This window comes from Pongo pygmaeus, chromosome 23, assembly GCF_028885625.2.
Source record: "Pongo pygmaeus isolate AG05252 chromosome 23, NHGRI_mPonPyg2-v2.0_pri, whole genome shotgun sequence".
Lineage (NCBI taxonomy): Eukaryota > Metazoa > Chordata > Mammalia > Primates > Hominidae > Pongo > Pongo pygmaeus.
In genome coordinates this window covers 53,502,264-53,528,672 of record NC_085931.1, presented here as the reverse complement: position 1 = coordinate 53,528,672, position 26,409 = coordinate 53,502,264, and the positions used below count along the sequence as shown (strand labels likewise).

The 26,409-nt window shown below is 55.1% G+C and overlaps 2 protein-coding genes and 1 non-coding gene across 7 annotated transcripts; 2 read left to right on the top strand and 1 right to left on the bottom strand.

The window, feature by feature from the left end:
* The first annotated feature begins 114 nt into the window (after positions 1-114).
* On the top strand, positions 115-21,732 carry LOC129023350 (ribosomal RNA-processing protein 7 homolog A-like). Of its 4 annotated transcripts, XR_008496776.2 has the most exons (8): positions 115-1,735; positions 3,705-3,830; positions 4,569-4,686; positions 5,057-5,154; positions 5,530-5,728; positions 6,908-7,046; positions 17,089-17,649; positions 20,734-21,732. XR_008496776.2 is itself a non-coding variant. In XM_054469992.2 (6 exons), exons 1-6 carry the CDS (start codon positions 1,532-1,534, stop codon positions 6,991-6,993), a joined length of 831 nt encoding a protein of 276 aa, XP_054325967.2. In that variant the 5' UTR covers positions 115-1,531; the 3' UTR covers positions 6,994-8,120. The 4 variants fall into 4 exon arrangements, 1 of the variants encoding a protein (XP_054325967.2); XR_008496777.2 differs by lacking the exon at positions 17,089-17,649 and having other exon boundaries at positions 20,734-21,505; XR_008496775.2 differs by lacking the exon at positions 20,734-21,732 and having other exon boundaries at positions 17,089-19,932.
* Positions 7,347-26,042, bottom strand: LOC129023348 (serine hydrolase-like protein 2). 2 transcript variants are annotated; one of them, XM_054469990.2, is made up of 11 exons: positions 25,912-26,033; positions 24,856-25,005; positions 24,598-24,711; positions 24,237-24,278; positions 23,855-23,874; positions 23,352-23,426; positions 21,497-21,606; positions 19,716-19,795; positions 13,984-14,018; positions 9,234-9,316; positions 7,347-8,284 (listed from the first exon to the last, which is right to left on the bottom strand). In XM_054469990.2, exons 1-11 carry the CDS (start codon positions 25,931-25,933, stop codon positions 8,278-8,280), a joined length of 738 nt encoding a protein of 245 aa, XP_054325965.1. In that variant the 5' UTR covers positions 25,934-26,033; the 3' UTR covers positions 7,347-8,277. The 2 variants fall into 2 exon arrangements, with proteins under 2 accessions (XP_054325965.1, XP_063519045.1); XM_063662975.1 differs by having other exon boundaries at positions 7,687-9,316; positions 25,849-26,042.
* LOC129023751 (U6 spliceosomal RNA) lies at positions 11,160-11,263 on the top strand. The gene has a single exon (XR_008496899.1). It is a non-coding gene; the product is annotated as a U6 spliceosomal RNA (small nuclear RNA).
* Positions 26,043-26,409: the final 367 nt, after the last annotated feature.

The window sequence follows — 26,409 nt, the reverse complement described above, 5'->3', positions numbered from 1 at the left end:
AGACAAAGTCTCTGTTGCCGAGGCTGGAGTGCAGTGGCACTATCTCAGCTCACTGCAACCTCCGCACTCAGACTCAAATAATCCTCCCACCTCAGCCTCCCAATTAGCTGGGACTACAGGCGTGCATCACCATGCTTGGCTAATTTTTATAGAGATGAGGTTTCACCATGTTGCACAGGCTGGTCTTGAAATCCTGACCTCAGGTGGTCTGCCTGCCTCATCCTCCCAAAATTGGAATTAACAGGCGTGAGCCACCACGCCCAGCCAAGGGTTTTAATCTTGCAGGGATTTCAACATTTGGGGTGCAACTTAATTATTTAAAAAATAGAGACAGATTCGTGCTATGATACTCAGGATGGTCTTGAACTCCTGGGCCCAAGTGATCCTCCTGCTTCAGCCTCTCAAAGTGTTGGAGTTACAGGCATGAGCCACTGCTCCCCACCAGGGATGCAAATTACTTGATACTCCTCTCTTCAGAAGGTGGGGTCCTGTGCCCCTCCTGAACCCAAGTGTGCTCTGTTACTACTTTGACCAGATGTGACTCTGCCATTTCTGGGCCTAGGCTTTTAAAGATGGTCACTTCTCCATTTCCTGTGCCTGGAACATTCTCTGGGAGCCTTGACACCACATTTGAAGTTGCCTATTGGGGCTGGCATGGTGACTCACGCCTGTAATCCCAGCACTTCAGAAGGCCGAGGCAGGCAGATCACATGAAGTCAGGAGTTTGAGACCAGCCTAACCAACGTGGTAAAACCCCGTCTCTACTAAAAATTACAAAAATTAGAGGGGCGTGGTGGTGGGCACTTGTAATCCCAGCTACTCAGGAGGCTGAGGCAGGAGAATCATTTGAACCTGGGAGGCGGAGGTTGCAGTGAGGTGAAATCACGCCACTGCACTCCAGCCTGTGCAACAGAGCGAGGCTCTGTCTCAAAAAAAAATAGTTGACTGTCGGTTCGGCATGGTGGCTCATGCCTCTAGTCCCAGCACTTTGGGATGCTGAGGCAGGAAGATTACTGGAGCTCAGGAGTTCGAGACCAGCTTGGGCAATATAGTGAAGCCCTATCTTTACAAAAAACGAAAAATTAGCTCAGCTACTCAGGAGCCTGAAGTGGAGGATCATTTGTGCCCAGGAGGCGGAGGTCGCATCGAGCTGTGATCATGCCACTATACTCCATCCTGGGCAACACAGTGAGACGGCAGAAAAAAAAAAATAGTTGACTACTGACTCTCATATCTAATTGCCCACCTGACAACTCCCCTGAGTGGCCTAATGGACACAGAGAACTGATCTACTCCATTTTCACCCCCAAGCTGGCCCCTCTCCTGCAGTCTTCCCATCTCAGTCGATGGCAACACCATCCTCTTAGTTGCTCAGACTGAAAACCTAGCAGCCATCCTGGATTTCTCTCACACTGCCTATTCAACGTGTGAATGCATGAGTGGAAAGCTGAGTTAGCACTCGTGACTGGCCGGGGTCAACTCTGACATTCACTCCCACTTTCCGCGCGCTGATTTGTCTCTGAGCGGATGAATGTTGGGCCCTGGAGGGCGGGGCCGGGGAGGCGGGCTTGGAGCGAGGGGGCGGGGCAGGCGCCACGGAAACGCGCTCGCGCCGGCGCCGAACCACAACTCCCGGCGGCCCCCGCGCTCCCGGGTGGCAAGATGGTGGCGCGCAGGAGGAAGCTCGCAGCGCGGGACTCGGAGGACCGTATCCCGAGCCCACCGTGCTACGCAGGTGAGGGGCTCCGGAACGCGAGACCGGGGGCGGCCAACATCGCCGGGAGGTGTTTGGGGGCTGGCTGCGGCCGAGGGTCCCCAGGAGCGGCCGCATGGTTGGGTGTGAGCCCCGGTGGCCCCTGGCCCCAGGCTCGGCAGGTCTTGAGGTTCCGAGGACCCACGCGGCGCCCTTCTGCCTGCCCACTCTCCCAGGGCGAGCCCAACTTGGTCCACGTTCCCTTGGGTGAGCCCACCTCTGTCCACACCCTCTTGTCCAGGTGAGCTCATCCCCTTCTCATCGCCTCTGCTCCTAGTCCAGCCCCCATCAGCTCTTACCTGGGCTGTTATGGGCCCTCCTACTCAGTTGCTCTCCTCCTCTTGCCCCTGCTTCTGTTCTCCACCCACGTGCCAGAATGTTCTTTTTAAAGCCATTTAGATTAGATCCTGTCTGACGCGCCTACGATAGGCCCCACACCCACTGCATTCCCTCCAGTGGCTTTATCAGGTAGCTTCTAAAACAAAAACCAGACTTCTTTTTTTTTTTTTTTTTTTATTATTATTATTATTATACTTTAGGTTTTATGGTACATGTGCGCAGTGTGCAGGTTTGTTACATATGTATACATTTGCCATGCTGGTGCGCTGCACCCACTAACTCGTCATCTAGCATTAGGTGTATCTCCCAATGCTATCCCTCCCCCCTCCCCCCACCCCACAACAGTCCCAGAAGTGTGATGTTCCCCTTCCTGTGTCCATGTGTTCTCATTGTTCAATTCCCACCTATGAGTGAGAATATGCGGTGTTTGGTTTTTTGTTCTTGCAATAGTTTACTGAGAATGATGATTTCCAATTTCATCCATGTCCCTACAAAGGACATGAACTCATCATTTTTTATGGCTGCATAGTATTCCATGGTGTATATGTGCCACATTTTCTTAATCCAGTCTATCATTGTTGGACATTTGGGTTGGTTCCAAGTCTTAGCTATTGTGAATAATGCCGCAATAAACATACGTGTGCATGTGTCTTTATAGCAGCATGATTTATAGTCCTTTGGGTATATACCCAGTAATGGGATGGCTGGGTCGAATGGAATTTCTAGTTCTAGATCCCTGAGGAATCGCCACACTGACTTCCACAATGGTTGAACTAGTTTACAGTCCCACCAACAGTGTAAAAGTGTTCCTATTTTTCCACATCCTCTCCAGCACCTGTTGTTTCCTGACTTTTTAATGATTGCCATTCTAACTGCTGTGAGATGGTATCTCATTGTGGTTTTGATTTGCATTTCTCTGATGGCCAGTGATGGTGAGCATTTTTTCATGTGTTTTTTGGCTGCATAAATGTCTTCTTTTGAGAAGTGTCTGTTCATGTCCTTCGCCCACTTTTTGATGGGGTGGTTTGTTTTTTTCTTGTAAATTTGTTGGAGTTCATTGTAGATTCTGGATATTAGCCCTTTGTCAGATGAGTAGGTTGTGAAAATTTTCTCGCATTTTGTAGGTTGCCTGTTCACTCTGATGGTAGTTTCCTTTGCTGTGCAGAAGCTCTTTAGTTTAATTAGATCCCATTTGTCAATTTTGGCTTTTGTTGCCATTGCTTTTGGTGTTTTAGACATGAAGTCCTTGCCCATGCCTATGTCCTGAATGGTAATGCCTAGGTTTTCTTCTAGGGTTTTTATGGTTTTAGGTCTAACATTTAAGTCTTTAATCCATCTTGAATTGATTTTTGTATAAGGTGTAAGGAAGGGATCCAGTTTCAGCTTTCTACATATGGCTAGCCAGTCAAAAACCAGACTTCTTAACGTGTGTGGGCCACGTGGTCTGGCTGGTGCCGACCTAAAGCTCTTTCTGTTCCTCTGAGGCAACATGCTTTTTTCCGCTCTGAGTCCTTCAGCGGCGCTGGACCCCTGGCAGCGCCACCCATGGTGGAGGGAGGCTTCGGGATGGCCCTGCGGATGCTCACACTTGGCTTCCCTCTCCCTGCGGCAGGAGAGCCTGTCCCACCTCCTGTCCACCTGTGGCCCTCTGCAGTCTGTAGAGTTGCAGGAGAAGCCGGACCTGGCCGACAGCCCAAAGGAGTCAAGGTCGAAGTTTTTTCATCCCAAGCCAGTTCCGGTGAGCCGCCAAGCACGGGGTTCCACTAGAGTGAGGGGGGTGGGGCACCGTCCCCAGTGTGTTGGGGGAGCTGGCAGTGGGACGTCAGAGCATTCTCTGGTCCGGAGCCCATCCTCACCGTGTGTGGTGTAGGAGACTGTCCGGGTGACAAAGCCTGCGATTCCTTCCCAGATTTGCCACATCCTTGCACTTCCTGCCTGGCTTTTCCGTTCCGTGTTAAAGCTCAGGGACCGTCTCTGCTGGCCGCCTGCAGGGCCTTCCCCGGCTCCCCTCCTGCTTCTCCACTGAGGGAGCTCCTTCCCTAGGCTTGGGGGCCGGGTCTCCAGGAACACTGTTCTTCACAGCTTTCTCAGTGGCCCTGGAGCCCACACCTCCTCCCCACACAGTGGCATCTGGCATGGTGTGTGCGCCCAGGCCTGGCTTCCAAAAACCTGCCCTGGCCCAGGGCGACCCCTGCGTTTCACTGCATCCCTCCCGTGACTGGAAGAAAGCCTGTGTATCCCCTCTTCCTGGGGAGGAGTAGGGAACAGCTGTCACTTCCCGCAGAAGCAGGATCACTGAAGTGTGGCTGCCCCTGACCTGGATTATGGGATGGCCTGTGGTTCTCCTCATGGCTCAGGAATAGCCTAGCACCGTCTCCCCTGGTGTAGCCACTGGCTAGGCTGAGGGCAGGCCTGGAGACCTTGTGCCAGACGTGGGAAGGAGCCCCCAACCTCTGACATCTCTCTCTCTCTTCAGGGGTTCCGGGTAGGCTACGTGGTGTTCCAGAAGCCAAGTGGGGTGTCAGCGGCCTTGGCCCTGAAGGGCCCCCTGCTGGTGTCCACAGAGAGCCACCCTGTGAAGACTGGCATTCACAGTTAGTACTGCGGGAGGTGTCTGACACCTCCTTTCTGGGCTCCGGGTTGGCAGGACACTCTATGGGGACAGTGTCTGAATGTCACAAGCCAAGACCATGCTCCCTGAGAGCAGCGTGTGGAGGCCTGGGCAGGAGGACCATGGGGCTGTGTCTGGGTCCCCAGGGAGTCGTTAGCCTGAGCCCCTGGCACAGAGCGGCACAGGCATACTGGGCAGGCAGAGCGAAGGCCCAGCTTGCAGCCCCTGGAATTTCCTTAGCACCTGTGCCCCGGGCCCTGTGGGAAAAGGTCCCAGTTTGCCTGGCAGGCCCTGGAGTGGGGCCCAAATGCCAGGCCTGAAGAAGCCTCGTTTCCTGGCTCCCTTTTCCTCAGAGTGGATCAGTGACTACGCAGACTCCGTGCCTGACCCTGAGGCGCTGAGGGTGGAAGTGGACACGTTCATGGAGGCGTATGACCAGAAGATCGCTGAGGTAGAGGCCCCGCAGGGTCGGCCGAGCACCGCATCACCCATGTGGCTGTGGGAAGGTGGCGCCCCAGAGGGAGGGCGGTGGCGGCCTGTCCTTGGCCACTCTGTAGAGGCCAGGCTCCCTGTTTCCCTGCTGGATCCTGGGCTGCCTGGCTGGGTGACACATGTAGTCTCCACATGGTCTACAGTGGAGAAGGAGGCAGCGCCGGCAGGTCCGTGCCCTCCCCGCCATCCTTAGCCCCACTACTGTGCTGGGAGGAGGGGAGCAGCCCTCCCCTGCGGGGGCTTAGGGCAGTTCTGACTTTGGGAGGAGGGCATGGAAGGCGCACTGCTAGAGGTCCCACGCGCCCGCCGGACGACAGGATCACCTTCCTTGCAGGAAGAAGCTAAGGCCAAGAAGGAGGAGGGGGTCCCTGACGAGGAGAGCTGGGTGAAGGTGACCCGCTGGGGCCGGCAGCCTGTGCTCCCCCGGACTGAAGCAGCCAGCTTGCGGTTGCTGGAGAGGGAGAGACGGAAGCGCGCCCGAAAAGAGCTGCTCAACTTCTATGCCTGGCAGCACCGAGAGAGCAAGATGGAGCGTAAGCCACCCCCAGCTCATCCTCAGACCCCTCGGCCTTGGCCCCAGCCATTGATGAGGCCTGTGGCCAGCGCTCCCGATGGCAGGCACTGGACCTCAGGGACGGGGAGGGAGGGCATCCTTAAGCACAGGGCTCGGACCAGGCTCTGTGGAAAGAGGCCCAGCCTGGCAGCACCCTGTGTGGCAGTCCCCCATCACCCCCCCGAGGCAGATGCATTTGCTCAGTGGGTGGGCACCCTAGGTCATCAGTGCCCTCCTCTGGGCCCCTGTGCACTTAGTGCTGGTGCTCGTCAGCCTCCAGCCAAGGAGTTCGAGTGCAGAGGGGGCTTCTGAACCCACTGTGGGTGCAGACAAGGTGCTGCAGAATATGTGTGTTGGGTTGGTGGTGGTGGGTGCGTGTGTGTGTGTCAGGTGGCCCTGCACAGCGTGTGTGTGTTGTGGTGTGTTGTGGTGTGTGTGTGTGTGTCAGCTGGCCCTGCACAGGACCCTCCCATGGCTGTGTACCCGATCGCCTGTGGCCCACTCCTGGTGCTGCGGCTGAGCCTCCTGCCCCACTGCCTGGTGTCCCTGTCTACAGTACAGCTTCCCTATGGGCCCAGGGGAGGGTTCTCCTGGCCCTGGCTAGGGCACAGGGATGGGCTCTGTGGCAGGCCCTGAGCTACCCGCCCGGTCACTGGTGCTTTCCCTGCCTGGCTGGCCCTCCTGGCTCCCGCTCGTGCTCGCTCTAGACCCTCAGCTTCCCCCTCAATGCCGTCAGCCTCCCGCTGACCTAGGCCACCCGGTGACCAGAGTTGCCATCTGCATTCGCCAGCACAAGGGCTGGGGTCCCTTTACTGATTGTCAGGATTCTCCAGGCCGAGCGGTCAGGACTCCTTCCTTCCCCCTTGTGCAGGGATGGGGGTGGGGGCGGGTGCCTTTGCTTTGTCGCTAGGGCTTCATCTCCAGGCTGGGGGTGCCAGCATCTCCCACTTTGGCCTTGCCCTTGGACTCGGCCTGCCAGAGTTCTGTTTCCTGACAAGATCCAGACCCTGCCCCCACAGCAGAGCTGGGAGGGGGATGGGTTGGAGGGAGACATAGCCCCACCCCCCACAATAACTGGGAGCCGGCTTGCTCATGCCCCATCCCTCCTCCCCCTGGGGCACGCTCTCTGACCCTGCCCCGCGCCTTTTCTCACCCCCAGATCTAGCGCAGCTGCGCAAGAAGTTCGAGGATGACAAGCAGAGGATCCAGCTGCTGCGGGCCCAGTGCAAATTCCGACCCTACTGAGCCGTGAGAGCTGCAGTGGATGGCTGGAGGTGCAGGGCCAGGAGGAACACGAGGTGAGGCAGGGCCTGCAGCTGTCTGAGAGGCTGAGCTCTGGCAAACTGGCCCCAGGTTAAAAGCCACCACGTCCAACAGCCCAATGAGAGTCCACAGCGGCCAGGAGTGAAGGACCAGGCCACTCCTCGGGTCTTGTACTTCAGCAGTCCTGGGGACCTGGGTGTGCCCAGAGGAGGACTTGACCCTTCCAAGTTCTGCCTCCACACCCTCCTCTCAAGGACCCTGGATGAATCCGTTCTGTTCTCCCTTTTCCCTCAATGCAAAAGCCCTTGCTGGCAACGAAACAGCCTCAAAAGCAGTGAGAATACAAGAACCTTTTGTTTTCCATCCAGTGGGGCAGCAGGGAAAGGCTAGGTGGGCCCATCCCACCCTTCCTTCCTCCAGCTGGCTGGAGATTATTAGCCAGGAGACAGCAGCCCTGGAACCCAGACTCTGTCTCCCGCTTGAGGCCACAGATGTTGAAGTTGGAATCTCGCTCCTCCCCCTGACTACCATCCTAGGCTGGGCCTCAAGACCAGTGAGGCTTGTCCCCAGCATCCCTGGCCTTGTTGTGGGGCTCAGGAACTCAGAGTCCCCGAGTTGAGTCTGGGAGCACTAGGTCTTTATAGTTCAGGCCCAGAGCTACAGCTGGGCTGGGAGCGTGTGTGTGCGCTGTAAGAAGGAGCTGATGATACTGGCCACGTGCTGGGGTTCGCACATGTGGACACAGTGATTGCCTGGGACTTCCACAAACTGGAACCGCTGGAGAGGGGAGGGGGTGGGTGGTGAGGTGTGGCCAGAGGAGCCTAGGGAGCTCCATGGGCCCTGGGGTCAGGACCCTCCCACAGCCTTCCGGCTCCCTGCAGGTCAGGAGCGCCTCCCACAGTGAGTTTCCCCCACACACGGCTCCTTGGAGCCCCGACAGTCCATAGCACCCCAGGAGGTGTCCAGCCCTAGGGACTTGGAGGACTCCCAGGAGTCTAGGCCAGCTGAGTTGTGAAGTTGCATGGCAGGAACAGGGCGGGGCCAAGGCCAGGGTTGCTGTGATTGTATCAGAAGAGATCCCCGTGAGAAAAGATAATGAGATGACGTGAGCAGCCTGCAGACTTGTGCCTGCCTTCAAGAAGCCACACAGGGCCGGGCGCAGTGGCTCATGCCTGTAGTCCCAGCACTTTGGGAGGCCGAGGCGGGCGGATCACGAGGTCAGGCGATTGAGACCATCCTGGCTAACACGGTGAAACCCCGTCTCTACTAAATACTAAAAATACAAAAAATTAGCCAGGCATGGTGGTGGGCGCCTGTAGTCCCGGCTACTCGGGAGGCTGAGGCAGGAGCATGGCGTGAACCCAGGAGGCGGAACTTGGAATGAGCCGAGATCGGGCCACTGCACTCCAGCCTGGGCAACAGAGCGAGACTCTGTCTCAAAAAAAAAAAAAAGCAGCCACACAGGAAGGCCCTGCCTGCCTTGGCTCTGACCTGGCGGCCGGCCAGCCACAGGTGGGCTTCTTCCCTTTGCGGTGACAATGCCAAGAAACCTGCAGTGGCCCCAGGGTCAGGTGTTCGTGGGTAGGTGACCATAAAACACCAGGTGCTCCCAGGAACCCGGACAAAGGCCACCTCCACCTACAGCCAGCACGCCCACTGGTGTGATGGGTGCAGAGGGATGAGGCAGTCAGGTGTTCTGCTGTGGTTTGGGAGCCTTAAAAATGTGCGACTAGGCCGGGTATGGTTGGTGGCTCCCTTCTACAAAACCAGCATTTCAGGAGGCCGAGGTGGGCGGATCGCCTGAGGTCAGGAGTTTGAGACCAGCCTGGCCAACATGGTGAAACCCCATCTCTTAAAAATATAAAAATTAACTGGGCATGGTGGCAGGTGCCTATAATCCCAGCTACTCAGGAGGCTGAGGCACGAGAGTCCCTTGAACCCGGCAGGGGTTCCCCACCAAAGGTCTGTTTCCTTAATTCTGATTACATGTGTCCCCACGTCTCTAGAGACTGACCACAGTGGAGCGTGAGACCTAATAGATCCTGGTGGTCACTTGTTGGGCCTGGGGGCAGACCGGGGGGGCTTCCCAAAAAAAGATCTTGAGCCTCAGCGATGTGGTCAACACGCAGAGAACTTGCAGCCTCATGCCAGGGCTCCCTCCCGGAGACTCCTGGCGCCCATGTCTCCTTGGGGGTGACTGAAGGGGATGGGTCCAGACTCACTTGATGAATAGGACGTGGGCCTGCAGCTTCCTGATGGAATGCGCACACAGCTCCCTGCTGACGTAGTCAGCGCTGTTCTCTGGCTGCAGACACAAAAACGGTGAATTCTCGTCACAAGGCACGGGCAGTCTCGTGGGCATGAAACCCATCTCTGTTGGGGTGGCTAAGCCCTGGCGAGGGCACCTTAGCCACCCACCCTGGGTCTGAGCCCAGGACCCCACCACATCACCGCCTCATCGAAGGCTCTTTAGCCCCTGGTGGCCAGAGACTCCTGCCCTCTCCAAGTCTCTTCTCCCCTCTTCCTGGGCTCGTGGCTACCCAGCCTGACTCCATTTCCCATACTCCTTTGCCACCGGGTATGGCTGTGTGATTAAAGGCAGAGAAGTGAGTTGGGCCACTTCTGGGCCTGGATTTTAGGACTTAGGTGTGGCCCTTCCACACCCCTTTCCCAGTCCATACGCTGCACCTCATGCTGTCCCCTGCCAGCCTGGGACAGGCTTCTTGCCAGGAGGAAGAAACTTGCTGGGATCACAGTGCAGGATGGGCACTCCACGATGGCCCCTGCCGGCCTCCTCTGCGGCCCTGCCTGCCCTGCCTTGTGACTGTTTCACGTCTGGATGGTGGGGATGTGGCCAGCTCGAGTGAGATGTGCTGTAGGTGTGACACGAAGCTGGATTTGGAAAACTTAGCACGCAAAATAATGCAAATCAAGCTTTATGTTGATTACATCTTAAATCACATTGTGGATGTTAAAATATGAGAACAATTGTTAGAGCCTTATTTATTTATTTGAGGCAGAGTTTTGCTCTTGTTGCCCAGGCTGGAGTGCAATGGCGCGATCTCAGCTCACCGCAACCTCCGCCTCCCGGGTTCAAGCGATTCTCCTGCCTCAGCCTCCCGAGTAGCTGGGATTACAGGCATGCACCACCACGCCCAGCTAATTTGGTATTTTTAGTAGAGACACGGTTTCACCATGTTGGTCAGGCTGGTCTTGAACTCCCGACCTGAGGTGATCTGCCCGTCTCGGCCTCCCAAAGTGATGGGATTACGGCGTGAGCCACCGCACCTGGCCTTGGGCCTCTTTTAATATAGCTGCTAGACAATGTCAGGTTCCACGAGGCTCACGCTCTGCTTCCATTGGACTGTGCTGCTCTGATCTGGGGACTCTAAGGGCAGGAGCTCTCAGCATTTTCTCTATCCCTAGTTCTCAGCATACGGAGTGCAGAGGAGAAGCTTCATAAATGCAGCAGAGTGGATTAATTCCAGGAAGCTCCCGTAAGGACCAGCTCCATTAAGTCACACTCGATACTCCTCCACCTCCATCATTGTGAATATAAAATTGCTATGGACACACACACACACCCGTGAAAACTCACTGCCCTGGTTCCACCCTGGCCCTCCAGCTATTTTCTGCTTCTCAGACCAAAATGACCTGAAGTGCCTTCCCTGAAACAAGGGTTCCTGTACTGTTCCCAAGGCCTGTGTGCTCTCATATGTCAGCTGCCACATCTCACAGCGGGGTGTGACCAAGCCTTTCGGGCCTGCACACAGGAGGGCCTTCCTGGGCACAAGGTGAACAGGCAAACTTGACCCTGTCTCTACTAAAAACACAAAAATTAGACTGGGCACAGTGGCTTATGCCTGTAATCCCAGCCCTTTGGGAAGCTGAGGCGGGTGGATCGCCTGAGGTCAGAAGTTCGAGACCAGTCTGGCAAACGTGGTGAAACCCCATCTCTACTAAAAGTGCAAAAAATTAGCTGGGCGTGGTGTCAGGCACTTGTAATCCCAACTAGTCAGGAGGCTGAGGCAAGAGAATTGCTTGAACCCAGGAGGCAGAAGTTGCAGGGAGCCAAACTTGGGCCACCGCACTCCACTCTGGATGACAGAGAGTAAGACTTGGTCCCTAAATAAATAAATAGAATGTAGGTGCTTTGCTTCAGCAGCACATACACTGCCAAATTGGAACAACACAGAGATGATTAGCGTGGCCCTGTACAAGCATGATATGAAAATTTGTGAAATGTTGCTTTGCAAGAAAAAAAAATTCAGATCACCTGAGGTCAGGAGTTTGAAACCAGCCTGCCCAACATGGCGAAACCCTGTCTCTACCAAAAATACAAAAAATTAACCCAGCATGGTGGAGGGTGCCTGTAATCTCAGCTACTCGGGAGGCTGAGGCAGGACAATCGCTTGATCCCAGGAGGCAGAGGTTGCATTGAGGTGAGATCGCACCACTGCACTCCAGCCTGGGTGACAGAGTGAGACACCGTCTCAAAAGAAAAAAAATTATGAAAACGATTTTTTTTTTTTTTTTTTGAGACGGGGTCTCACTCTGTCGCCCAGGCTGGAGTGCAGTGGTGCCATCTCGGCTCACTGCAATCCCTGCCTCCCAGGTTAAAGCAATTCTCCTGCCTCAGCCTCCTGAGTAGCTGGGACTACAGGCGTGTGGCCACCACGCCTGGCTAATTTTTGTATTTTTTGGTAGAGGCAGGGTTTCACCATGTTGGCCAGGCTGGTCTTTAACTCCTGGCCTCAAGTGATCTGCCTGTCTTGGCGTCCCAAAGTGCTGGGATTACAGGCGTGAGCAACTGCAGAAACTTAAACTTAGCTGGCCAGAAACTTAAAAAATAAAAGAGAATTTTGGGCCAGCCCCATCTTGGAATGTGTATCTTCTGCAATTTAGTTTATGCCCTCACGAAGTCTTTCCATCCCTGGGAAGCCTCCTCCTTCCAGCATTATGGGTGACCACAGCTCCCACTACAGAACAGGTCACATAAGCCACGGTCCCTAAGGACAGGGAAGGGGGCATCTCCAAAAGCCAGATTGACTAGGATCTGGCAATCAACTCCCACCGCGAAGGTCAGCACACACAAGGGACAAACCACCAGTGAGTGAGCCTCGGTGGGTAGGGAGGACCACCCAACAGCTGGTATTGGAATAACTAGCTGTTCATCTAGAAAAACAATTACAATGGCTGGGTGCAGTGGCTCACAGCTGTAATCCCAGTACTCTGGGAAACTGAGGCGGGAGGATAGCTTGAGCCCAGGCATTCAAGACCAGCCTGGGCAACGTGGCAAGACCCTGTCTCTACAAAAGTAAAAAACTTAGCTGGGTGTGGTGGTGCACACCTGTAGTCCTAGCTACTCCGGAGGCTGAGGTGGGAAGATCACTTCAGCCCAGGAGTTTGAGGCTGCGTGAGCCATGATTGAGCCATGGCACTCCAGTCTGGGTGACAGAGGGAGACCCTGTCTCTAAAATTAAAATAAATAGACCAAATACAGTGGCTCATGCCTGTAATCCCAGCACTTTGGGAGGTCGAGGCAGGCAGATCACCTGAGGTCAGGCGTTCGAGACCAGCCTGGCCAACATGGTGAAACCCCATCTCCACCGAAAATACAAAAATTAGCCAGGTGTGGTGGTGGGTGCCTGTAATCCCAGCTACTTGGGGACTGAGACAGGAGATTCGCTCGAACCTGGGAGGCAAAGGCTGCAGTGAGCTGAGATAGTGCCACTGCACTCCAGCCTTTGTGACAAGAGCGAGACTCTGTATCAATAATAATAATAATAATAAAATTAAAGAAAAATAGAACTTTTAAAACATGAAAAAAAAGAAAAGAAAATGAATCACTACCTGACACCATGCTCAAGAACAAATCCCACATGGATCAAAGACAAACACGTTAACATTCCCAGACCATTGGCCGACGACGCCCTGGTCCAAGCCTCATCTCTGGGCCTGGACAGCACCTCTCAGCGGTCTCCCTGCAGTTAGAGCGTCCCCACCTCTAATGACAGTGTCTCACATGTGTCCAGTGTTCTACCACTTTTTAACAATCACAAAATAGCACAGGCCATGAGCACCTGAAGCGACAGCACTGTGCCAGGCCACTCAACACACATGACCTCACCTAGTCTCGACAACAACCCTTCAAAGGCAGGCCCAGGGCTTGGCTCCCCTAGCCAGGCTGCTCCTAAACCAGCTGAGTGAATGAAAGCACTTTCTTTTTGCACGTGAGACAACCAAGGCTCAGAGAGGGTAAGCACCTTGCCCAAGGTCCTACAGCCCCTCAGTGGCAGAGATGGCCAAGTTTCTGTTAATACAAGTGCTCCAGTGACACACTTCCAGGCCTCCAGATGGGACGCTGTTTTTGAGAACCTCTGTCATCCTGCCCTTCCCCTCTGTAATCTTCACAGCCTCTATCAGGAATCCCCCTCAACAGATGCACCGAGCTGACTTCGAGCTTTTCCCTGTGCAGCAGCCAGTACCTGGAATGTCTCCCTCCTCACCTCCATCGACTGTATTTAATGCCACCGAAGTGCACACTTACAACTGGTTAAATCGACAATCATTATGTATTATGTTAGCTATGTAATTTCTTTTTTTTTTTGAGATGGAGTCTCGCTCTGTCACCCAGGCTGCAGTGCAGTGGTGCTATCTCAGCTCGCTGCAACCTCTGCCTCCCATTCAAGCAATTCTGCCTCAGCTTCCTGAGTAGCTGGGATTACAGGCGTGTGTCACCACAGCCGGCTAATTTCTTTTTTTTTTTTTTTTGTATTTTTAGTAGAGAAGGGGTTTCACCATGTGGGCCAGGCTAGTCTCAAACTCCTGACCTCAGGTGATCCACCCGCCTCAGCCTCCGAAAGTGCTGGGATTACAGGCATGAGCCACCACGCCCAGCCTGTAATTTTCAAAAACGACAGACGCTAACAGGCAAACCTTGGCAGGGGACCCAGAGGCAGCGGTACTCACCCTGGTGAGCCTCTTGTCTCTGTTCAGAACCAGACCTGGAGATGGAAGCACAAAGACAGCGGCATCAGTGCTATCCGTCAGGGTCAGCGGATGTTCCGTGACTTTGCTAGGACCCCCCAGGCCTTTCCAGCCAGGGCCCATTTCTCCCACCTGCCCCCGACGTCTTCAGCTGCCCAGGACTCCCTGTCCTGGGGTCCAGCTGGAGCAGGGCTCGACCACGGCCACCTGGCCACAGACCTGTCGGCCCACATGGGCCCTCACTGGCCACCCCAAAGGGCCGGTGCAGAATGAGGGCAGGAGCTTAGGCTAACAGCCGCGTGGATAGTGGAGCTCTCATCTCTGAGAAACTCATTCATTCCTTTAGTCACTAGGAAGAAGCAAATAAGTACCAATGGTGTCATTGGTTGTGGTGACCTGAGAACGTGCCCCTGCACTCCAGCCTAGGTGATAGAGCAAGACTCTGTCTCAAAAAAATCAAACAACACTAAAAAACCATACATATATGATATACGAACAAGATTTTGGTGGGGGGGGGGTGCCTAAGCCACCTGATTCTAAAGTTCACATGGAAAAATTACACAGGCTAGAATAGCAGGAGATCAGGCACCTGTAATCCCAGCACTTTGGGAGGCCGAAGTGGGAGGATTGCTTGAGACCAGCATGGGCAATGGAGCAGGACCACAAAAACACTAAAAAATTAGCCAAGGCCAGGCATGGTGGCTCAAGCCTGTAATCCCAGCACTTTGGGAGGGTGAGGCAGGCGAATCACGAGGTCAGGAGTTCAAGAGCAACCTGGCCAATATGGTGAAACCCAGGCTCTACTAAAAATACAAAAAATTAGCTGGGCATAGTGACAGGTGCCTGTAATCCCAGCTACTTGGGAGGCTGAGGCAGGAGAATCGCTTCAACCCGGGAGGCAGAGGTTGCAGTGAGCCAAGATTGAGCCACTGCATTCCAGCCCAGGTGACAGGGTGAGACTCCGTCTAAAAAGAAAAAAAAATTAGCCAAGCATCGTGGCACACTCCTGTAGTCCCAGCTACTGGGAATACTGAAGTGGGAGGGTTGTTTGAGCCCGGGAGGCAGAGGCTGCAGTGAGCCAAGATCCTGCCACTGCAATCCAGCCTGGCCAACACAGCAAGACCCTGTCTCAAAAAAGGAAAAGAAAAAAAGACTAGTAGAAAAACTGTAAAAGAGACATGAAGGGAGACGGTCCCGTCAGATGTGAAAATCCTCAGGCCGGGCGCGGTGGCTCACGCCTGAAATCCCAATAGTTTGGGAGGCCAAGGCAGGTGGATCACCTGAAGTCAGGAGTTCGAGACCAGCCTGGCCAACATGGCGAACCCCATCTCTACTAAAAATACAAAAATTAGCCAGGTGTGGTGGTGGACACCTGTAATCCCAGCTACTTGGGAAGCTGAGGCAGGAGAATTATTTGAACCCAGGAGGTGGAGGTTGCGGTGAGCCGAGATTGTGCCATTATACTCCAGCTTGGACGACAAAAGCAAGACTCTGTCCAAAAAAAAAAAAAAAAAAGAAAGAAAATCCTCTGTCTGGCCTCAGTTTAAAACGTGTGGTACAGTAAGATCATAGACAGGCAGTCAGAGACAGACCCAAGTACAGATGGGCATTCAGTGTCTGACCAAGGCAGCCCCTTACATGAACAGGGGAATAGGGTAAAGATAGACTTGCCTAAAAATGGCATTAGGCAGCTGAGGAGCCATCTGGAAAAAGATGAAGACACATTCAAACCTCACTCTGTATACTAGATAAGGATCCAATGTAGTAAATATTTAAATGCAAGTCCTAGACCCAAAATAATATTAGTATCAAGCATGACCTTTTAACTATGACTCAAATTCCAGAAACCATACAAAAGACATATTTTCTTTCTTTCTTTCTTTTTTTTTTCTTTGAGACAAAGTTTCACTCTTGTTGCCCAGGCTGGAGTGCAATGGTATGATCTCAACTCACCGCAACCTCCACCTCCTGGGTTCAAGCAATTCTCTTGCCTCAGCCTCCCAAGTAGCTGGGATTACAGGCATGCGCCATCATGCTCAGCTAATTTTGTATTTTTAGTAGAGACAGGGTTTCTCCATGTTGGTCAGGGTGGGCTTGAACTCCCAACCTCAGGTGATTCGCCCACCTCAGCCTCCGAAAGTGCTGGAATTACAGGCGTGAGCCACTGTGCCTGGCCTAGAAATCTGTATTTTTACATAAAATCTTTCTATTTAAAATAATGGCCCTTGTGTTCTGGCCCTTGTGCCCTTCCTCCGAAAAATAAAAAGGGTACAATAAAAAATAAATAAAATATGGGCAATCTATTCAAAATTCCCCCCATGTCAAATGTTTTTGTTTAAACTGCACAAGTTAAACAAATCATACCTGCAACCTGAATGCAGTCCAGCTTATGATGAAGATTTGAGCCTCCCCCACAGCATGGGGCTTCAGGGGTCTGATATTTTTGTTTAGCTTTTAAGACAGGGTTGGCTGGGTATGGTGGCTCACACCTGTTATCCCAGCACTTTGGGAGGTCGAAGCAGTAGGATCGCTTGAGTTCAGGAGTTCGAGACCAGCCTTGGCAACATGGCAAAACCCCATCTCTACAAAAAAATACAAAAATTAGCCAGGTGTGGTGCTGCACATCTGTGGTCACAGCTACTCAAGAGACTGAGGTAGGAGGATCGCCTGAGCCCATGAGGCTGAGGTTTCAGTGAGCCAAGGTTACGCCACTGCATTCCAGCCTGAGTGACAGAGCAAAACCCTGTTTTTAAAAAAACAAAAAAAACAAAACACAGGAAAAAGACAGGGTCTTGCTAGAGTGCAGTGGCACAATCATGGTTCACTGCAGCCTCGGACTCCTGGGCTCATGTGAGTCTCCCAGTTCAGCCTCCCAGGTAGCTGGGACCACAGGTGTGCCACCATGCCATTTATTTTTGAATTTTTTGTAGAAATGGGGGTGTCTCCCTATATTGCCCAGGCTGGTCTTGAACTCCTGATCTCAAGAGATCCTCCCACCTGGCCTCCCGAAGTGCTGGGATTACAGGCATGTGTGAATATGCTTGGCCAGGGGCCAGATACTGACACAGACTGTCCCTCTGTCTTTAGGGCACCTCAGGCAGAGTGGGCTCCTCCCTCCTTCATGGGAACACCTCGAGATGGTTTCCAGAAAGCCAGTATTGTGGAGCTTGAACTTAGATGAGAAGATAAAGACCTCATCTTTGCTGCTCTCTCCCCATCCTGCACCACCAGCTCACACCTCCAGGCCTGTCCTGCCAGCTCCTTTCTCCTCCTGGAGTCCGTGGGAGCAGCTCCCGCACCTCCACTGCTTTGCTCAAAAGTCACCTTCTCATGAGGCCCACCCAGACCCTCCTATTCAAAAGAGGAAGTGGAGCTGCAGCCTCTCCAACAATGCTCGCTGCCCTCCCCACTCTGCGTCCTCCACGAGCCCTCCCCTCCTCACACACTCTGTAACCCACCCGGAAGACCTCACAGACAAGCCAACGGGCTCCTGAGACTCCCAACAGCCAGAGAGGTGGGAACAGATACTCCCTCCTCACAGCCCTCGGAAACAACAAGCCCTGCCGAGGCCTTGACCTTGGACCCTGAACTCCGGAACTGTGGGGGAATGTGTCTTGGTTGTTTAAGCTCCAGATTCTGGAGGATCAGGTTGGACGATGGGGACGGGGGAGGGAGGTTATCCCAGTTCTCTGCCCGGCTGCAGAATAGAATGTGAACTCTCAGGTGCTGTGGGGCTGGAGGGAAGCATTTGGGAGGAACCTACATTGTCCTTGAAGCACTGGGTTGGGGGTTCTGGCTGGGTATTGTCTTCTTTTAGGTTAACGCTGGGTCCCAAAAGGCCACAACTGCTGCGAAGGGCTTGTCCACACACAACGTTCCAGCCAGCTGACCACTTCCCCAGACCCAGGGGTCACCTCCTTCTCAGCCCTCCCTCTTGCCTGTCCCCTCACTCCCGACACCCACATAGGGGTGCCTGGTCAGCATCCTGCATTCATTGTTTCCTGTGACCTGGGCCTAATCCAATTCCCCAGGCTCATCCCAGATTAGCTCACTTCCGTGCCTGGGGCTCCCTAGGTCAGCCATCTGTGAGGCATGTCCAGGAAGCCTGGGCCCGGGGTCCTTGACCTCCCCTCCCCATGATGGGTTTCCAGGGAGGCAAGATAAAGGTTCACCCAAGATGATCACGAAGACCCAACTGGTCCCAAACTGGCGACCCGAGGCCAAAACAGCCCACAGGTGCCGCTCCTTAGACCCTCAGGGGATGCTATCCATTTCTGGACTCATGACACCTAAAAATACATAGCTCAGCAGATCAACTGCAGAGCTGAGCAACTGGCAATTCTGGCCACACGAGACTGAATTCCCACTTGATTAGCACCGGCCCAGCTGCCTACCAGGGTGGGCTGTCTCCAGCTCCAAAGTCCCTACGCATCCCATAGCCTCCCTCCCGGCCAGCACCCTCAACTCCACAACACACGCCCCCACCCCCACCCCCAGGTGCTGGAGTTTCTGACCCCCGCCTCACTCAGCACTTTAGAAAGGGAAGGCACATGCCCACCTCGCCTGGTCCGATGAGCGCAAAAAACCCAAGACCTTGTTTGTCACCTGAGCAAACAAGGGGAGTCTAAAAGGGAAGGGACCGTCCCAAGATCACTGAGCTGGCAATGTCAGGAAGCCAGGTTGTGTTGCCCAACTTAGCACATTTTCCATCCGACGACACCATCTCCCTCCAGCTGTTCCCTCACCTTGGGAGAGCTGCCTCCTGGACCAACCCTCTGGAGCAGGCCCCGCCATGAGTCTCTTTCTAGAGGACCATGTATTTCCTTCGTTACATCTAGAAAATGTCTAACCGCTCATGTGCCTGTTCACCTGTTTATCATCTACTTCTCTTCCAAGAATCTAGGCCTCTGCCCAGACTCTTCCTTGCTCAACTCCAGGGGGCGCCATTTGTGCGCAGCCACCCCTGGAGTTGTGATGCTGGAGGTCTGGCCCCACTGAGAGAGGGACAGTCGGCTCTTGCTCACTGCAGCCTCATTGAGCTGGGCCTGTAGCAGACCCTTAGAAAAGACTTCCTGGGCCAGGCACAGTAGCTCACACCTATAGTCCCAGCTACTCAGGAGGCTGAGGTGGGACGATCTCTGGAGCCCGGGAGGTGGAGGCTGCAGTGAGCCATGATGGTGCCACCACACTCCAGCCTAGGTGACAGAGTGAGACCTCGTCTCATAAGAAAAAAGAACCAAAGAAAGAAAAAAAATTCCTGGGTAAAAAGCAAAGTACACAAATCGCTTGTGCCAGCTGCTGCTCTGAAACCAAGATACACCAGCTCCACCTCTCCATTGTGAAAAGCCTCTCCCAAGTCACTCAGCCCCTGGGACGTCCTCACAGCCTGCCCCTGGCGCTGGGCACCCACCCCAGGTCCAGCAGAGCATGGCCGCGACATTCACCAACATTTAGTGCAAGACACCTGACCAAACTCTCCCAGAGCGTGGCTTTCTGGGATGTGCAGTAGCTGTATGGCCTCACCCGGGTTGCTTGGCAATGCTGAGCCTTGGTTTCTCCTGTTGTAAATTGGATGAGGGTGCGGCAGGAGGGGGATTCAGTGAGATGCTGTTTGCAAAGCATATGGTATCCTGCCTGGTCTAGAGCAAGTCCTTGACATCCTCGGTAAGAATAGTGACAAATATAAAATGGCTTTGGACAGCAGAGTCCCTTACCTGTGGCCACCTTCTTGGTTCCTCTTTGCAGGAGGGGCTCCCCGCACTCCTCACTCAAGTGGCTATTGCTCTTCAGTAACCTGGGGAGACAGAAGGATGCTGGGTGCCTGGAGGCCAATAAAAAGGAGGTCAGATAAAAAGGAGAGGAGGGCCGGGGACGGTGGCTCATGCCTGTAATCCCAGCACTTTGGGAGGCCGAGATGGGCAGATCACCTGAGGTCAGGAGTTCGAGACCAGCCTGGCCAACATGGTAAAACCTCATCTCTACTAAAAATACAAAACTTAGCTGGACATGGTGGCGTGTGCTTGTAATCCCAGCTACTTGGGAAGCTGAGGCCTGAGAATCACTTGAACCCAGGAGCCAGAGGTTGCAGTGAGCTGAGATTGTGCCACTGCACTCTAGCCTGGGGAACAGAGTGAGATTTGGTCTCCAAAAATAAAACAAAACAAAAAATGGAGACAAGGGCAGTGAAAGGGAGGTCACCCGCAAAGCGTGCATGTGTTCTGTGATTTTGTCTTTTTTTTTTCGTCAGAGTCTTGCTTTGTTGCCCAGGCTGGAGTAGAGTGGCGCGATCTGGGTTCACTGCAAGCTCCGCCTCCCGGGTTCACGCCATTCTTCGTTACATCTAGAGAATGTCTAACCCCTCTTCTGGATAGACATTCAGGCGCCCGCCACCACCACGCCAGGCCAATTTTTTGTGTTTTTTAGTAGACATGGGGTTTCACCATGTTAGCCAGGATGGTCTCGATCTCCTAACCTTGTGATCCACCCACCTCGGCCTCCCAAGGTGCTGGGATTACAGGCGTCAGCCACTGTGCCCGGCCCTTGTTTTCTTTTTAATTGAGACAGGGTCTCACTGTCACCGAGACTGGAGTGCAGTGGCATGATCATGGCTCTCTGCAGCCTCGACCTCCTGGGGCTAAGCAATCCTCCCCACTAAGGCTGCCGAGTAGCTGGGACCACAGGCGTGTGCTACCATGACCAGCTAATTTTTTATTTTTTATTTTTTTGCTACAGGGTCTCGCTATGTCTCTCAAGCTGGTCTCTAACTCCCGGGCTCAAGCTATCGTCCCACCTCAGCTTCCCAATGTGCTGGGATTACAGGTGTGAGCCACTGCGCCTGGGCTGTGTCCCGTGTTTCAATGGCATGTTTACAGCGGCAGGGTGTGTGTGTGTGTGTGCGCGTGCATGTGGTGGGGCAGTGGGGGTCTTCTCCTCCTTCAGACAACAAATATGTGTGGAGCTCCGACCTACCAGGCCCACCGCCAGATGCAAGAGGCACAAACATGACCAAATCAGCCATAGTGGGGGTTGCGGGGTTCACACGCCTCGGGAAACAGGGGAGTCAATAGGCTCTTATTGGACGGTGTGGTTACCTGCAGGGCAGGGAGGGACAGCTCGCCTGGGGGTGTCAGGGCAGGGTTCCCAGCTGAGGCCCCAAGGAGTGGGGAAGCCAGCGAGCAAGCGCAGGGGAGAATTCCAGGTAAGGGAGCCCAGGCTGGAGTCCCAGAGGGGAGAGAAGGCGTGGAAGCAGCATGTGCTTGGGGGAGAGGCGGGTGCGTGAGAGGTGTGGGGAGGGTATTGGAAGTAAGGGGCATGGCTGGAGCAGGGGCAGAGGGAAAGGAGATAACGTCCCTGAAGACCCTGGGAAGCCTGGTGCTCAGCTCGACCCCAGGGAGAAACAGGCTTGTTGGGTGAGAGGGAGAAAGAAGCTTCCCCATGGCTCACGGGGTGTCCTACCCTGGATCCCGCAAGCTCTCCGTCCACACCAGGCACCCACCTCTGCAGCAGCTGCTTCAGGCTGAACACGTGCGAGGGCTCCTGGGAGGCCTCTATCTGCAGCATGTGCTCTATGGCTCTCCGCTTGTAGGTCAGCAAGTTCTCCATTTCCTAAGGAGGCACAGTTGGCTGGTGGGCAGGGATCCAGGCTGCAGATGAGGCCTCCGCTTCTCCCAGCCCTGCCCTCTGCTCTCAGCTGAGCCCCTCTCGGCAAAGGGGGACACAGCCCCAGCCCTGGCTAGTCAGCCCCACGATTCTGAACAAGTCTTTGCTTCATCTCAGTCACAGCCAGCCTGGTCTTGCTTGCGGCCAGGGACAGTTGAACCGATCAGGTGGGATGATGGAGAGGAAGGGGAATCTCTGTCAACTGCCAAGTGCTTTGCAAAGGCATGAAATTAGGGTCCAGAGGCCATGAACCATCTGGGGTTGGCAGTTTCATCTGTTTCAACGAATGCCATCATTCTCGGTGGCAGAAAAGGTACAGTTCTGGGGCTTCCAAGCTCCCCCACGATGTGTGGCTCACTCTGTGAGGACAGCCTCAGGCCCACTGCCTGGGGCTGCAGAGGGGGGCAACTCCCATCTACCTACCCCTGAGAATGGAGGACAAGAGGACTAAATGCCCCTCTTGACTCGCCCAGGAGGAAGCTCCTGGGGGCACTGCGCTTATCAATTCAGTGGGTGAAATGCAGAAAGAAGGGAGTGTCTGCTGTCTGCCATCTGTGAATTGGATCCTTACAATAGCCCCTGAGCTAGCTGAGCTCATGCAAGGAACATTTACTGAGCCCTTACTAGGTGCCAAGACTGGGGATGTGGTGACACAAAGAGATGGACATGATTCTTGCCCTTATGGGATCTGCGGTCTTTTTTTTTTTTTTTTTTTTTTTTTGGAGACGGAGTTTCACTCTTGTTGCCCAGGCTGGAGTGCAATGGCACGATCTCGGCTCACTGCAACCTCCGCCTCCTGGGTTCAAGCGATTCTCCTGCCTCGGCCTCCCGAGTAGCTGGGATGATAGAGGCATGCACCACCATGCCCAGCTAATTTTGTATTTTCAGTAGAAACGGGGTTTCTCCATGTTGGTCAGGCTGGTCTCGAACTCCTGACGTCAGGTGATCCGCCCGCCTCGGCCTCCCAAAGTGCTGGGATTACAGGCGTGAGCCACCGTGTCTGGCCGATCTGTGGTCATTCTATGGAGAAGAAAACTGAAACTGATGAGAGTTGTGTCACAAGTGAGAGGCTGAGACCTTGGCAAGAAAATGACAGGATGTCAGAGCTGGCCAGGTCATTGAGCCCGACCGCATTTTACACATGCGGGAACTAAGGCCCAGAGAGGCAAAGTAACTTGCCAAGGGCCACCCAGCAGGTAAACCAGGCCAGGACTCGGATGCAGGGACAGTACTGGTTATGGGTAGTGCTGGTCAGAGGGGTCAGTACTTGTTCCATCAGCTCACATTTAGGGCTGTCATGTGTGGTGGTGCAATGTGTACACAGTGCAAAGGCATTCGACTGGGTGTGAGTGCAGTGTGCCAGCCCAGCTGTGTGCCCTAGAACATCCTCCACCCATGGCTGCTGCCCTCTTCCACTGCCTGCCACTGCATGATCAGCCTGGCATTCTGCAGACCCCAAACCACACATCCAGTTTCCAAGGGGTCCCCCCCACACCCCTTGTCCTGACCACTGCTAGGGGTATAAGCAGCAGAAGGCTGTCCTCTGTTGGGGAGCGTATCCTTGACTCCCCTTTCCCACCCTCTGCCACCTCCATGCTTCCCTAGTGTCCACCAAAGGAGACAGGGCTGGGAGCACTGCCTGAGGCCCAGGTCCTCCCTAATGACAGCATGCACGAAAGCCCGCTTCTCACATTTGATTCCAGGGGAAATAGCAGGGTGTCCAGCAAGGTAAGTTTATCCACCATCTCAGGGAAGGTACAGGAAAACTGTGAGGATGCCAAAAGGGGAGAATGAATAGGATGAAGAAGGAAAGGACACTCCCGCCTTTCCCTGGGGACCCTGGAGTTCCCCGAAACATCTTTTAGGCTGGAGGGAGGGTGCTGACCAAGAGGCCAGAAGATCTTCTATCCTATGGTGTGCCTTCCCTCACCACCCCTAAGTCTGCACCCAGCACTGAGCTCCAGACCCTGGTGATGGCTGGACTCCAGGGTGCTGTGGGACCGGGTATGGGGGCGTGGAAACATGAACTCTACCAGGAGTCTCCACCGTTTACACCAACTTCCTGGTATAACGACTATCACTGTGACAGGAGGAGGCACTTTCTGTCCCAGGTACCTTCTCCTTCCTCCTCTGTGCTCCCCTCCCCACCCCACCCAAGGGAGCCCCAGTTGGCCAGATAAAGCCATCTACTCACCGTTGCGCCCACGACGCCACCTGGGGGACAAAAGAGCTGTGGGTGACATTCCCTCACTCCCTCCCCAGCTGCATACCCTAAAGCTTCTTCCCACCAGTGGTGGAGGGAGAGGGGGCTCCATACGGGTGGCTGGGGGCTCAGCATCTGGGCCATGATGGCCCCTTCATCAGACGTGACCACTCAAAAGACCACATTTCCCTCATCCCTGTGTCCCTTGCGGCAGTTGCCTGAGGTCAGAGGGTACAGTGGCCAATCTCTGACTGACCCTCTCATCTCTCTTTGCAGATCTCATAAGTGCAGGGGAAAAGGGTGGGGCAGCATCTCCTATCCCTCCCTCCCAGCCCTACTCCGGGCCCGGTCAGCTCCTGGCCAGTGTACTCACCGAAGCTGTGGCCCAGAATGGAGAATCGATTCCATTTCAAGGCTGGAAATGCAAGGAGCCAGAAGGTCCGGCTGGGTACAGGCTCAGCCCGCCATCTCACTTCTAGTCCCCGGGCTCAGGAAATCCCTTCCCAGCATCCGGGGTGTCCACCCAGGAGACTAGCTTGGGGGACCCACTGGAGGAAGCAAACTCTTCAACTTTCCCAAGATCTCCCGTGAATTGCTGGCAGACCTGGGGCCAAAGCCCAGGCCCCACTCCCAGGCCAGTGCTGCTTCCTGGATCCTACCTCGACTCCAGTGATAAGAGGGGGTACCCTAGAGCACCCCCCACACCGCCGAAAAATACACACTCTGCTTCTTACCTGCCACAACTCTTCGGATCTCACTCACAAAAGTCTGGAGATTATATGGGACACCTGGGCTGTAATGGGACGAGAGCCCATGACCTCCGAAATCCATGGCAACGTAATAAAAGTCTGAAACAGAGAGAAGCGGGTTGGAGGGTAGGAAGAGGTGTCTGTGCCAGCTGTCTCCCCGCCCTCCTCATTCCCCTGCAGACCTCCCCCCTCACCTTCTTGCCCACTTTCCCCCTGGACTTCCCTTCAGCCCCAGCCTCACACCTGGCGGGAGAAGAGGGATGAGTCTGTCGAAGGAGTTGGCGTTGTCCAGCCAGCCGTGCAGGCAGAGAACTGGAGGGCCCTGCAGGGAGCCCCAGGCTTTGGCTGCGATGTGGCCCCAGGGCACGGCCAGCTTCAGCTCTGAGATCAGACCTGAAAGACAGAGCTGGGTCTTTCATTCCTTCCTTCATTCATCCATGAAGCTGGTGCTCCCTGAGCCCCTTATCCTTGAGCCAGGGGCTCATGCCCATAGAGAGTCAGAACCTTACCTGCCCCCAGAAGGTTATGGGGGAGAGAGAGCCAGACATGGGTGTGGAGACTCCCAGAGGAGGGAAAGATAAGCTAAGCCAGAAAAACCTGGGCCAGACCTCACAGCGTGCACCCCATTTAAACTGGGGCAGAACCTTCTAGAATGTGCTGGGGCTGGGGCGCAGGTCAGGCCTGGACCCTACCACTTGCTGGCTGGGTAACCTTGGACAAGTTACTAAAACGTCTTGGGCCTGTTTCCTTTCCTGTAAAACCGGAGTAAACAGAGTAAACAGCCAGTTTCCTAAGCCTTTTCCAAAGGCCAGAGGGGTGCCAAACCCTCACACATGCAGCAGGTGGGACCACTGTCACTCTCTCTCCACAGAGCAGGTAACTGAGGCACTGGGAGCTGCAGTACATGCCCAAGGTCACACTGGGCGACAAGGGCAGAGTGGAAATTTAGGGCAGACGGTGGGACTCCAGGACCTACCGCCGCCCCCACAGCTCGCAGCCTCCTCCGTCCCTGCCAGGCTGGAGACCTGCGCACCCCCGACACCCAGGCGCATCCTCGGCTAACTCAGGGGCTCCTGGAACCCTGCGAGGCCACGTGCGGCCGTGTCCCGGGGCCCCCACCTCCTGGCGGGTCGCGCTCTCACGCCCCGGGACTGACGAGGAAGGAGCTGCGACACCCAGGAGGGCGACGCGGTCAGCGAACCCTCCACTCCATCCGCCCTCCTCCACAGTCCCAACCAAGTGGGTGGGCAGTGGGGCGCTCGCGCGAGGCCTCCCCGTCCCATCTAAGTCCAAGGCGACCTGGTGCGGCGTTCTCAGCCATCGCTCTCCTCCCGCGAATGCGCGGCCGTCACTCCCTCACACCTGGCTAGGTCGCAAGAGCAGAGTGACGCCCGCCCTATCTCTAAGCCGTCCTGCCCCGCCCCACCCCAGGCAGGCCACACCTCCACACCTCACGCCCTGCCTTCACCCCGCCCTCCCTGTGCCCTGGCAGGTCCTGCTCCCACGGCCGCCGGCCTCACCCCTAGGCCGCCCTGCCCCACCCCAGGCAGGCCCCGAAACTCCAGCAGTCCCCGCTCCCACTCAGAAGGCCCCGCCTTCCCACCGCCCTGCCCGAGCCCCGGCGGGCCCTGCTCCCACAGCCGCCCGCTCCACCCCAGGAAGGCCCGCCCCCACTCGCCAGGCCCCGCCTTCCCGCCACCCTGTCCCCGCCCACCGGCTGGAACCCAGCAGGGCTCCAACCCCCGGGCAGTCCTGATGGCCGCCCCCACGTCCGCGCGGGACCAGGCCCCGGGAGCA